Raw genomic sequence first — 12992 nt, 5'->3', positions numbered from 1 at the left:
CCAGGCCCCCACCCACCCCTCTGTCCCAGTTAATTGGCTTGTCTGCGCGCACTCGGATCCAGAGCTGTTCCCTATGAGCTCAGTGACCACCTTGCCTGAAATGAATTAGGAGATCAGCTGTGTTCTCAGATGAGCAGGAAGATTCACAGAGGGTGAAAATGGGAGAAGTATGTCCCAGGAAGCAGGGGCCAAGAGGGACAGCAGAGCCTCCTGCCCCCTCCTCCGCAGAAGGGACCCCCTGAACTCCCCCTAGGCCAGGCATGATGTTTGGCGAAAGGCCCCAGGGGCCCCCTGGAAAGTGGGGGTAAGGAGGTAGCCAGGTTGGCAGCTGGGCTGTGGTGGGGCAGGGGCTCAAAACCCAAGCCATTGGCTCATGGTCACCCTCACTAGCCCCACCCAGGAGGCCTCAGCTGCAGGACACTTGGCCTGCCCCCACCTGGGCTCAGGTCGAGGGAACTCGGCGGGTAGGCTGTCTGGCCCCCAGACCTCCATACCAGATGCAGGGACTTGGGCCCCAGACGGAGCCTGGGGGCAGGAAAGGGGATTGGTAGTCAGACCCTGTGTCTGTCTGGCCTTGGATGGTGAGGCCTGCACGCAGGGGCCCAGCCCTGAGGCACCCAGAACATTCCCGCTCTTGGAGGAGCCACCTGAGCCTCCCATCCACCCTGGAATTTTGGGAAGTCCAGGCCCTGTCCCTCCCGGAGTGTGGCTGCCCCCTTACTCCTGAGTGAGCCTGAAACCAGGCAATGGGCTGAGCCAAGATCCCACCCTGCCCCTAGACCCCACTTTGAACGGGTCTGCTGACCTCCACGCGCCCCTCCCCCCCACCCCCCACCCCGCTCTGCTGGCTGACCCTCACCCCTGCCCTGCCAGCCCCCACCTGTCTGAAGGACTGTGGCGGGAAGCCTGAGCCTCCATCCTCGTGTGTGTCCGCAGAGCTGTGGCTGGTCTGGGTGGCCCGGCCCAGGCCTTTCCAGGGCCCGGAGTTGCAGATACCCCTGAGGCATGAGCTGGGGCTGTTCTCATCTCTCTCCACAGCCCCCAGGACTAGAGAAGCACGCAGTGTGTTGCTGGAAGCCGAGAAGAGCCCTCCCCAGCCCATCTCCCCGTGCCCACCGCCCTGCCCCAGGCTCAGCCGTGGGACGCGTCTCGGCACACCTAGTCTGAGGGGTGGGGGGGGGGCGCGGAGGAGCTACTTGGCCACCACAGTGACCCCGACAGATAGGACACCGTGTGGAACTTCTAGCTGAAACAGGGCTTCGGGATAGCCCTGCCCTGGCTGCTGGGGGTGCCCTCAGCCTCCCCCTAGCTCCCGCAGCCCGGCCGGAGCTCAACCTGGTGTCCGGAGCGCTCCCGGCACCTGCCTTGCTGCTCTGTCCCGTTGCTGAGGCTCGCTCTCCCTGCGGCGCTGTGGCCGTGGCCAGGCACTTCCCCTGTGCACGTAACAAGTATCTTACGAGGGGTGCGTGAAGCAGGGTGTTGTCCCCGCCCTTCACGCATCCTCCCGCGCATTTATCTGTTGGTGTCTGTGTGACTCGTGGGGTCTCGCTCTCTTCGACCAGCTGTCATCGGCCACTCTCACGGTTTACTTTGATGGTGGAATTATGTCAGACTGGGCCCCCTCAGCTGGCCCCTGTGGGCACCGACGTGTCCCCGTCCCTGTCGGACACTTCCTGTTTCACTACACGCCTCCCCTGCCCTGGAACCAGCCGTTTCTCCAAGGAGCCCGGTTCCTGTCCTGGGAGGATGGCATTAGAAGCCAAGTTCAGGGTGTTAGGGGTGCTCATTGCAACTGGGGTATTGCTGCTCCCTAGCCCTCTTGGAGGGCAGAGCAGGACGTTCTGAAAATCACCACTGCCCACTGACCGCTTCTGTCCCAGGTGTCCCATCTGGCCACACGGGGCTCCTCCTGGCTGGTCCTCCTGGGATCAGCCTGCCCCTGCGGGCCTGACTCCCCGTCTCTGCCACCACCCTGCCCCATCCTGAGTCTCGGCTCCAGGCCTCTCCCCTGGATGGATGCTGCCCTCCACTGGCTCAGCTCTGACCCTGCACTGGGCCATTCGTCTCACCCCACTGTTCATGGGGCACAAACACATGGGCACTTTCGTGTGAAGCATAATAAGCCACTTCCTTTAGCGCCGAAATGGTTTAGGCTCTTCCGTAGGTCTGTGCCATTCCAACTGGCCTGGCCCACAGTAGCCAAGAGAGATGTTCCCCCTCCATGTCTCCGGAGCTGAGGCAGGGTGCTGGGTGCCTGCCCCCATGCCCATCTCGCCGTTCCCAGCCACCTCCCCCTGGTCCTTGGTCCTCGTGTTTTGGGGAGCTGGGCGGCCTGGAGGGTCTGGGCCATACAGAGAGAGGCAGGCTGACATCAAGAGCCCCTCTGAGGGGCAGGATGTGCCCAGCACCTGCACACACACTGACCCTCGTGTCCCCTGCAGAGGAAGAGGACGCCCTGGCGTTCGACCTGCGGCGCCTGGCCACGCTGGCCTCAGCCTGGTCCCTGCTGGAGGCCGCCGGCCTGGACAGCCCCTCCACCACCGCCCAGCCCCCAGCTGCCGACACCTGCAGGGCTCCCACACTCACACCCCGCATGCAGATCCTGCAGCGCAAGGACACCTGGACCCCCAAGACCAAGCCTGTGAGTGGGGGGCCCTGGCCACCCCTATGGGGCTGTAACCCCAGGGGACCTCCGAGCACCCCCGGCCGCCCCCATCGTGGGGCCCGAGCCTGGCTCACGGGCCCCTGTGCCCCTGCCCACCAGGTCTGCCCCCTGAAGGCCGCCATCGACCGGCTGGACACGCAGGAGGTGGAGATGCGCGTGCGGCTGGCCGACCTTCAGCGGCGCTATAAGGAGAAGCAGCAGGAGCTAGTGCGCCTGCAGCGCAGGCATGACCACGAGTACGGCCCGGGCCAGCGGGGGCGGGCGGTGCTGCTGGCAGGGCTGGGGCAGGGGGTACAGCCCAGGGCCACTGCCTCAAGGTCAGGGAGCCGCCCGTGGGTGCCACGCTGGGCCGGAGCTGGGGTCTGGGATGGCCCCCAGACGCAGTGGGAGGCCGAGGTGCTTGCCCAGAGAAGCCAGCCCCCGTCGGAGGGCCAAGCTCCCCAGGCCAGGCCCTGGGAGGGCCTGCCCCGCCCCCGCAGCCCTCCGAGAGCCCATGCCCTCTGCGGGACCCTTGTCGGGGAGTCAGGGTGGGCGCCAGCCTCTGACGGCGCCCCCCCTGCGGCCTCCAGGAGAGAGGAGAGCTCGCGCAGCCCTGCACGGCGAGGGCCCGGCCGGCCGAGGAAGCGCAAGTACTCCAGCCTGCTGCCCACTCTGCGTCCTGGGGGCCAGCTCCCCAGGGGCGACAGCAAGAAAGTCAAGTAAGTCCTGGGTGCGCGGGCCGGGGTGGGGCCGGGGGGCCCTCAAGGCCCCCTCTGCGCCCCTCGGCCCCCCGACGTCCCCTCCTCAGCTGCCCCAAAGACCCAGCACTTCCCTCCCAGAACTCTAGGCACGGTGAGCGTCCAGGGGACAGAGCCCCCTGCAGACGTCCCCTTCCCGATGCTCGTGGTTTCCTCTCGGAAGCCACGGCGGGCCTGGAGCGTGGCCACAGCAGGTCCACAACCCTGGCCGTGGCCTCGCCCCCTCGGAACAGCCTCGCGGTCTGCACTGCCTGACTTGGTCGGTCACGCTGCCGGCGCCGTGTTATTATCCATTACCCGCCCGACGCACTCGTTGGCACGCTCCCAGGCCGGGCATAATTGTCCTTCTCGGCTACAAATTGCCTCTCCCGGCAGACCTATTTGCATAAATCCAACGAGCTCCTGCAAGCGTGATTGGCGAGCGGGTGTGCGCACTGCATCAATCCTGATGATTTGGTAATAATAGTTAAATCGGCACTAAATGGTTTCTTCAATTAAGACAGAGGCAAAAAATTAATCTCAGGGCTTTATGTCACAAAACATTAGCAATGCAGAGAAGGTTACAGGGAGGGGGAGTCCGCCCCGCCTGTGGGCGGTGGCCAGACGCGGCCGCATGGCTGGGGACCTCCCCGAGCCGTTCCCCCCACCGTGCAGTTACCACCCAGCAGGGGACCCCCAGGGTGTCCCTTTGCGAGCCAGCCACTGGCCAAGGCGGAGCCCACTGAGGCCAGGGTCTGGACAGTGGCCCTGTCGGGGAGTCCTGGCAAGGCCGCCCCCTGCTTCCCTGGGCCCACATGGCCCCGAGCCCCCAGCCCTGGAAGCCCCATCCTACTACTTGCACGCAGCCACTTTCTCGGCTGGCCCACAAAGCCGGGCCCTGGCTAGAGGGTAGCAGCGTCAGGACAAGAGAGGACAGGGAGTCCAGACCCTCCCTTCCCAAGGATTGGAGCTCCCGCCTGAATCTTGGGCTTCCACCCTCTCTCCATCCTGCTGTGGGGCCTTGCCTGGCAGTGGGGACCGGGCAGGAAGCGGAAGGTCAGGGTGAGAGTGGAGGGTGGGCAGCGTCCCTGCATAGCCAGCTTCCCGCCTGACCGCCTCTCTGGGCCCCCCCAAAGCGGGGGCCCTCAGCCTCCATCTGTGACTCGTTTGCATGAACACCATGTGAGTGGGGGCGGGGCGGGTGACAGGCCCAGCCCCACAGGCAGTCAAGCTCCCGGCCCCACACCTGTGGGGCACGGGGACGCTGAGACTTGGTGTCAGCAGCTTTCCAGGCCCTGTCTGGGACATGGGCCGTGGAGTGCAGGGTCCCCTCCCTCTAGACCTGGAATTAAGGACGGGGTGTGAGCCCAGCAGTTGGGGTCCCTGGAGGCTGGGAGGCTGAGCCTGGACATGAGTTTCTCTGGCCACTGGACCCTGTCCTCTTCCTGGCAGTGGCAGGGCAAGAGGGAGGGGACCCGGCTCTCAGGAGCCTCTCTAGCACCGTCTTTGTTCCTAACTCTGGGGCAGTTGGCCTTGGCACTCACCGAGGGCCAGGTCTGGGACCCATGTGGCCCCACCCCAGCTTTGCAGGGAGCCACAGTAGTTACCGTCCCCATTTTCCAGGTGTGAAGACTGAGGCCACAGCTCGGTCACATAGTGGTCCAGCTGGCCACAGAGCCCTGGCTCCTGAGCTTTGGGCTGCCCCTCCCCGGTTAGCGAGCAGAGGCCCTGTCTGGGAAACAGGTGCCGGGCGGGGAGGGGGGTGGAGGGCTCAGCACTGGCTTGGCCACCCTGGGCCACCCAGCAGCCATGCATGTGCTGAGGGGCCTGGCACAGGAAGACAGCCTTGTCCAGGAAGAAGCAGAGCCTGCAGGGGGGCAGGGGGCGGGGTCTCTTGGCTGCCACCACAGGGCCCGTTGCGGGGGACGGGGCCAGGGTGCCGAGGTATGCTTGCATCTCGCCCCTGCCCACCTGCACCCCATGCCCCCAGGGCAGTGCGGTCCAGCCTGAGCTTGCTGTGTGCTGAGCTGCGGGGCGGGGACGAGCCCCCAAAGAAGCGGAACCGGCTGGAGTCCGGCGTGTATGTGGGCCTGCAGCCAGCCTCTGTGGTGAGCACTGCGGCAGCCTCGCCCTAGGCTCGGGGGCTCGGGGGTGCGGGGTGTCGGGCAGACCGCAGCAGGCCACGCACCTGCCCCGTGCCAGCCCCCAGCTGGGATCCCCCTGCTCAGATGAGGAAACCGAGGCCCGGGGAGCTCCAGGTGGCCCACGGCAGAGGCCGGCCCCCAAACCCGCAGGCGTGGCTGGGGCTGGTGATGGGCCCCCTGCCTCAGCACGCTCCAGCAGAAAGAAAAAGAACACATGCTGTTGTGGGTTCCAGAAAGACTCTTCAGCAGTGAGGGCCCATGCTGTCCACAGTGCCAGGCGCAACCCCTTGCGTAGTGGGCGGGCTCCCTGGAGGCGGGCTTTCTCACACTGCCACAGACCATTCCTTCTGGGTGCAGGGGGCACCTCCTGCCCCCCCGCCCCGCATTCCAGGGTCCTGGGAGGGACAGGTGAGAGGCGGGGCTGAACGTCTTGCCACTTTGCCCGTCCTCTCTGGGCCCCCCCACTGAGGCCAGGGTCTGGACAGTGGCCCTGTCGGGGAGTCCTGGCAAGGCCGCCCCCTGCTTCCCTGGGGCCACATGGCCCCGAGCCCCCAGCCCTGGAAGCCCCATCCTACTACTTGCACGCAGCCACTTTCTCGGCTGGCCCACAAAGCCGGGCCCTGGCTAGAGGGTAGCAGCGTCAGGACAAGAGAGGACAGGGAGTCCAGACCCTCCCTTCCCAAGGATTGGAGCTCCCGCCTGAATCTTGGGCTTCCACCCTCTCTCCATCCCGCTGTGGGGCCTTGCCTGGCAGTGGGGACCGGGCAGGAAGCAGAAGGTCAGGGTGAGAGTGGAGGGTGGAGGCCCTGGGCCCGTGGTCTCCCTCCCCCGAGCCTGAGCCAGGTGGGCAGTCTGGGGGGTGCTGAGGACTGGGGGATGGGATGGGCACCGGGGAGGCTCCAGTGGGCAAGCCCTGTGTCCCAGGGCCAGGCGCCCCCTTGGCCCCTTCGGAGGACAGGACCCGAGGAGGTGCCACTGTGAGCCAACGTTGGCAGAGGGCAGGCTGAGGGCGGCAGGACCGTGGCTCGGGGTGGGGGCCCTGATGACTGCCGCTCCTGCCTGCTCGTTTACAGGACAAGGTTCAGTGCAAGAAGAGCAGTGGGCAGGGCGAGCTGGCGTCCGCTGTGGCCCACAAGGTGGCCCAGCTGAAGCCGAAGGTCAAGAGCAAGGGGCTGCCTGCTGGCCTCAGCCCCTTCAGGCGGAAGGAGCCCGCTCCGGGGGGACGCATCCGGAAGAAGCTGTCCCGAGCCAAGGGCACCAAGGTGCCGGGGGCAGCCCGGCACGCACAGCCAGAGGACGGCGGCGCCAGCAGGGAGACGCCCAAGTTCCCGGGCCAGGCAGCGGTGGCCGCAGTGCAGGAGGCAGGCAAGTGGTTGGTGTGAGCGCCCCAGCCAGGACCTCAGCTGCGGTCCCTCGGGGTCTGGGGGAGAGGGCCGACGGGCTGAGACGGCCATCAGAGCCAGGTCAGGGCTCCTGGAGGGCGCCAGACCCACTGCAGCCGCTGGGCCCCCGCCCCACGGCTGAGCCCAGTGGCTCTCTGCAGGGCCACGGGGAAAGGGGCCCCTGGACACATCCTGGAAGGGGGGCTAAAAATAGCCCTTCTGCCCGCTGTAGGCTGCTTTCCTGCAGTGTCCGGCCGGCCTGACCCGGAGGGTTATCTGGCCCCCAGCAAACCCACATGTCCAGAAACAGGCGCCTGGGAAAATAGATGCTTCCTCCCCGCCAGGCCTTGCCCACCCCCACCAAGTTCTCGCCTGAGAAACAACAAAGGGAGGGGAAGAGGAAGCAGGAAGCAGGAGGGCAGTAAGGGGAAGGGGCTGTCCTGGGGAGGGGGATCCCCAGGCCCGAAGGCGGACGCCCCACTGCCCAGGGCACAAGAAAGGAAAATAGGCAAGGAGAGGAAGATCAGAGAGGGGCCCCTCCCCTCCCCATCCTGGACGCTTGGCCCAGGTGCCTGACCCCTAAAGTAGCCCCAAGGGCAACAGTGACGGGCCCCCCCACAGCTCCCCAACATACCACGTGTGCACGGACGATCGGCTCCCCCAGCCCCACCCCAGCATGGTGCTCCTCCAGCACCAAGTCATCTGGACCCTCTGGCTCCCCCAGGCAGTGGCTATGACAGTGAGAACTGCGAAAGGTTCTTGGGGACAGAGGCACCCCCCAAGGAGCCCGGGCTGGTGCTGCATGCGGGGGCCAGCGTGGCCATGCTGGGGCCCTCACCCTCTTCCGTGGTCAAGATGGAGGCCAACCAGAAGGCCAAGAAGAAGAAGGAGAGGCAGGGCTTGCTAGGTAACCCGAAGGCAAGGGTGGGCCAGGGGTCAGCCAGCTGGTGGGGGTCCCAGCATCGGGGACCCCTGTGACAGCCGCCTTCCCCCCACAGGGGCCTGCCGCCTGTCCAGCCCAGAGAGCGAGGTCAAGGTCAAGAGGCGCACGGTGCAGGCCAAGGTGGGCACCAAGCTGGAGCGGGCCCCAGGGCGCAGGCCCCCAGGCGCACCAGGCAAAAAGAAAGCCAAGGGCAAGGCCAAAGGCAGCCTGCGGGCAGACCCGGGGGCCACCCCCAGCAGGGACACCCTCTTCAGCCCCGCCCGGGCCTTCACCTGCCGTGAGGAGGGCAGCAAGCTGGCCAGCGAGCGTCTCAAAAGAGCCACACGCAAGAGCACAATCCTCCAGCCGGGACTGCGGGTGAGGGTCAGCGGGCGCCGTGGGCTCCTGGGCACCCTGATGGAGCCCTCTTGGGCTCGGCGGGTGGGCACCAGATGCCAAAGGAGCCCTCACCCCACTCTCTCTCCCTGCTCATTATGGCCTCCCCCGGGTCAGTGCACACCACACCCCTGGACTCACACTTGGGGTCAGCGTGTCCCACTCCTGGACTCACACTTGGGTCACACTCGGGGTCAGTGTGCATCACACCCCTGGACTCACACTCGGGGTCAGCGTGCATCACACCCCTGGACTCACCCCCAGACTCACACTCAGGGTCAGTGTGCACCACACCCCTGGACTCACCCCCAGACTCACACTCGGGGTCAGCGTGCACCACACCCCTGGACTCACCCCCGGACTCACACTTGGGGTCAGCATGTCCCACTCCTGGACTCACACTTGGGTCACACTCGGGGTCAGTGTGCATCACACCCCTGGACTCACACTTGGGGTCAGCGTGCTTCACACCCCTGGACTCACACTCAGGTCACACTCGGGGTCAGCGTGCACCACACCCTGGGCTGGCTGTGAGCTGGGAGGCTGGTGCCATCCTGACCTCGGTTCCTTCCCACCCGCCCCTAACAGCGGAAGAACGGGGCCCTGTCCATCGCCCTGTCACCACGCAATGCCAAGGCCATCCTGGGGAAGGGCAGGAAGGTGGGCAAGGTGAAAAGCAAGGCTGTCGGCAAGCAGGTAGCGTCCCTACCCCCCGGGCGCCCGGCCAGGGCGCAGACCTCTCCCACCCCCACCTCCAGAGGGAGTTGACCCCTCTGGCCCCCCAGGGCAAGGGCCGGGCCGTGAGTCGGCTGCTGGAGAGCTTTGCTGTGGAGGACGATTTTGCGTTTGACGACAACAGCAGCTTTGAGGAAGAGGAGGAAGAAGAGGAGGAGCCCAGAGCGGCCAGCCGGCCTCTGAGCGCCGAGCAGAGCGCAGCCCTGGGTGAGCGGCCCTGGGCGTGGCCCTGGGTGCCCGGGGGCGGGGCCGGGGCGGGGCCGGCGCTGACACCCTGTCCCCTCAGCGCGCTCGTGCACCATCCACAAGGAGGACCTGCAGGACGGGCTGCCCGTGCTCATTCCCAAGGAGGACAGTCTGCTGTACGCGGGCAGCGTCAGGACCCTGCAGCCCCCCGACATGTGAGGCCCGGGCCGAGGCAGGGGGGCGGGGGCGGCCGGGGACACCAGGGCCCTCATGCTCCGCCTTGCCCCCCAGCTACAGCATTGTCATTGAGGGGGAGAGAGGCAACCGGCAGAGGATCTACTCTCTGGAGCAGCTGCTGCAGGAGGCCGTGAGTGCAGGGGCGCCCGCGTGGCCCGCCGCCCTGGGCATCCCTCCGCCCCGCCTGCCCACTCACAGCCCGCCTCCCGTCCCTGCCGGTCCCGCAGGTTCTGGATGTCCGGCCGCAGTCCAGCCGCTACCTCCCACCAGGCACGAGGGTCTGCGCCTACTGGAGCCAGAAGTCCCGTTGTCTGTATCCAGGCAACGTGGTCCGAGGTGAGCCCCGCTCCCGTCGAGGCCGCCTGCAGCCCCTCGGGCAAAGCTGCAGGTGGGAGGGCCCCCCGCAGACAGAGCCGGCAATGGGGCCAGCTCCCTGGGCACCGGGAGAAGACGAGGGGGTGCCCGGGGTGGGGACGGTGCGGGCGGCTCTGGCTGTCCACGTGGCCCGGCAGGGAAGGGGCCCAGAGCCCCAGCGCTGGGGCTCGTGAACTGGTAACGCGGGGCCCCCTGGGGTGAATCCTCCTGACTGCCCCCCAGGCAGGGGGTGAGTGGGGGGGGCTGGGGGAGGCCAGGGCCCCGAGTCCCTGTGTGTGGGCCCCAGGGTGGGGGTGACAGACGGCGGACATGGGGCAGCTGTTCCAGCCGAGCCGCAGGAGGCGCAGGGGGAGGCTGTCCATTTCCCCAGCGGCCGTGGCAGCTCCGAGGTCGGACGTGATCGGGGGCAGAGTTGTCGCGATGTCGTTTGTGAGGCGCCAGGAGCCCATCCCGTCGTCCTCCTGTCCCGGCCACCTGGCGGTCGCGGAGAACCGCACAGACCCGGAGAGGGGGCCCGGTGCTCAGGTGAGCCTCATCCCCAGGTACCTGCAGCGACGAGGAGGAGGACCTGGACTCTGTGGTCGTGGAGTTTGATGACGGCGACACAGGCCATATCGCCATCTCCAACATCAGGCTGCTGCCTCCGGACTTCAAAATCCAGTGTGAGCCCCGGGGCCAGGTGGGGAGGGCGGGGAGCCCCGGGGCCCCCCAGGCCTGGAGGCAGGCTGGGCCTCCCCGGGCTGCAGTGCTGAGGCCGCGCGTCCACTCTGCAGGCACCGAGCCCTCGCCCGCCCTGCTGGTGTCCAGCAGCTGCCGGAGGACCAAGAAGGCTTCCTTCGAGGCCCCGCCGCCCGGCGAGGCCCCCGCCCCCAGCCTGTCCCCCAAAGCGCACGACGGCCCTGAAGCCTCCAAGGCCCCCGGGAAGAAGTCCGTCAGCAAAGACAAAGCCGGTACTCACGGGAGTGCGGAGGACACCGGTGGGGGAGCCCCTCGGGGTGGGGGGGGCCCGGGCGGGGCAGGTGGGGCCTCTGACTCCACCTGGCCTCCCCCTAGGCAAAGCGGAGCTCCTCACCTCAGGTGCCAAGCCCCCCGCGGGGGCCTCAGACCACCTCCTGGGCCGCCGGGGCAGCCCGCTGCTGAGCTGGTCGACGGTGGCGCAGACGAAGCGGAAGGCGGCGGCGGGCGGCAAGGGGCCGGCCGCGCTGCAGAACCTCTTCCAGCTCAACGGCAGCACCAAGAAGCTGCGGGCCCGCGAGGCGCTCTTCCCCGTGCATAGCATGGCAGCGCCCGTGTTCGGCAACGGCTTCCGCGCCGACTCCTTCAGCAGCCTGGCCAGCGCCTACGCCCCCTTCGTCGGCGGGGCCGGGCCGGGCCTGCCCGGGGGCGCCCACAGGCTGCTGCGGGCCAAGAAGGCCGAGCGCGCAGAGGCCGAGAAGGGAGCGCGGCGGCGGGCGGGCGGCGAGTTCCTGGTCAAGCTGGACCACGAGGGCGTGACCTCCCCCAAGAACAAGAACTGCAAGGCGCTGCTCTTGGGCGACAAGGACCCCGGGCCCAAGCTGGGGCGGCCCCTGCCCAGCCCCAGCTACGCGCACCCGGCCCTCGTGGGCAAGGACAGGAAGGGGCGGGCGCCCATGCACCCCCTGCCCATGGGGCTGGCGCTGCGCAAGTTCGCGGGCCAGGCCGAGTTCCCACTGCCCTGCGACAGCGACTGCCCCAGCTCCTACTCGGACGATGAGGAGGATGGGCCCGGGCTGGCCCCCGGCGCGCCCTCCCGCTTCCTCGCCCGCCTGTCCGTGTCGTCCTCCTCCTCAGGCTCCTCCACCTCGTCGTCCTCGGGCTCGCTGTCCACCTCCAGCCTCTGCACCTCGGACGACGAGGGCTCTTCCTACAGCTCGGATGACGAGGACCCCGCCTTGCTGCTGCAGACCTGCCTGTCCCACCCGGTGCCCGCCCTCCTGGCCCAGCCCGAGGCCTTGCGCTCCAAGGCCGGCGGGCCCCACGCGCACGCCCAGCGCTGCTTCCTGTCCAGGGCCGCGGGGGCCGGCGGGGGCGCGGGCTCGGGCCCCAGCGGCAGCAAGTCCAAGCTCAAGCGCAAGGAGGCTCTGAGCTTCTCCAAAGCCAAAGAGCTCCCGCGGAGGCAGCGGCTCCCCTCCGTGGAAAACCGGCCAAAGATCTCAGCCTTCCTGCCCGCCCGGCAGCTCTGGAAGTGGTCGGGGAACCCCACGCAGGTAGGTGCGCCCGCCTCCCGGCCGGAGCCCCTGCTGCCCCAAGCCGGCCTGCTCCCTCTCCCTCTTCTTGCTTTAGGTTTTTCTCTTTCATTTCAACTAAAAAAAAAAAAAGTAAACTTTGGGAAGAACGGAAGCTCCCGCCTGCCGAGACCAGGCAGATCGCCGCGGCCGCCGCGTCCCCTCCGAGGCCTCCACCTGTGCGGGGCCGCGGGGCGGGTACCCGGGCTTTGTCTCCCCTGTGGCAGCAGCACATCTTTCCGTGACCGTGCACACGGCGGCGGCTCGGCGGGGGGGGGGGGCTGCGGGGGGGCTGCCCGCTGCGCTCCGGGGACGGACACGCAGCTGTTCGCGGCTCTCTGCCCCCGGGAGCCACACCGCGCTGGACAGCTCGTGGCTGCTTCCCCTCCCAACCTCCAGGTCCCACGTTCCTTCTCAGTTGGTGGTGACGTTGAGGTCGCGACCCAGCGTGCAGGGCAGGTGCTGGTGTGGCCCCCCTCCCGCACTGGGGCGCCCTGTCCAGCCCGCACGCTTGCACATGAGAGGTGCCATCCGTCCCTCCGTCCCTCCCTCTGTGTCATTCTCTCTCCTGCACCTCCCGGCTGCCGCCTGCCCCCAAGACCCCCAGGCCCCTCATTGCCGTCTGCCTCTGGCTGTCTCCCTTGCAGAGGCGGGGCATGAAGGGGAAAGCCAGGAAGCTGTTCTACAAGGCCATCGTCCGGGGCAAGGAGACGCTGCGCATCGGGGACTGTGCCGTCTTCCTGTCGGCTGGGCGGCCCAACCTGCCCTACATCGGCCGCATTGAGAGCATGTGGGAGTCATGGGGCAGCAACATGGTGGTGAAGGTCAAGTGGTTCTACCACCCGGAGGAGACCAAGCTGGGGAAGCGGCAGAGCGACGGGAAGGTGAGGGCTGAGGTAGCGTGGGTGGCGGGGGGCCTGCGGCCCGTGGGGGACCTGGGACGGGGTGGGGGGACCTGGGGCAGGTGGGGGGAAGTGGGGGACCTGGG

The 12992-nt window shown here is 67.8% G+C and overlaps 1 protein-coding gene across 1 annotated transcript; it reads left to right on the top strand.

Annotated features, from left to right (window-relative positions):
* Window positions 1-38: 38 nt before the first annotated feature.
* LOC102735061 (BAH and coiled-coil domain-containing protein 1-like) lies at window positions 39-12949 on the top strand (the record flags this gene model as incomplete). Its single annotated transcript, XM_081810591.1, has 16 exons — window positions 39-2641; window positions 2765-2901; window positions 3235-3363; window positions 5372-5489; window positions 6599-6894; window positions 7636-7814; window positions 7906-8207; window positions 8814-8921; window positions 9011-9167; window positions 9247-9361; window positions 9438-9513; window positions 9611-9719; window positions 10301-10420; window positions 10532-10708; window positions 10812-11986; window positions 12652-12949. Coding segments are annotated over exons 1-16 (3916 nt in total), but the record flags the coding sequence as incomplete, so codon positions are not given.
* Window positions 12950-12992: the final 43 nt, after the last annotated feature.

Source organism: Leptonychotes weddellii, unplaced genomic scaffold (assembly GCF_054177405.1).
Source record: "Leptonychotes weddellii isolate Sample4059 unplaced genomic scaffold, ASM5417740v2 HiC_scaffold_2957, whole genome shotgun sequence".
Classification (NCBI taxonomy): domain Eukaryota; kingdom Metazoa; phylum Chordata; class Mammalia; order Carnivora; family Phocidae; genus Leptonychotes; species Leptonychotes weddellii.
The sequence above is the reverse complement of the archived record's forward strand: the minus strand, read 5'-3'. Positions and strand labels throughout refer to the sequence as shown.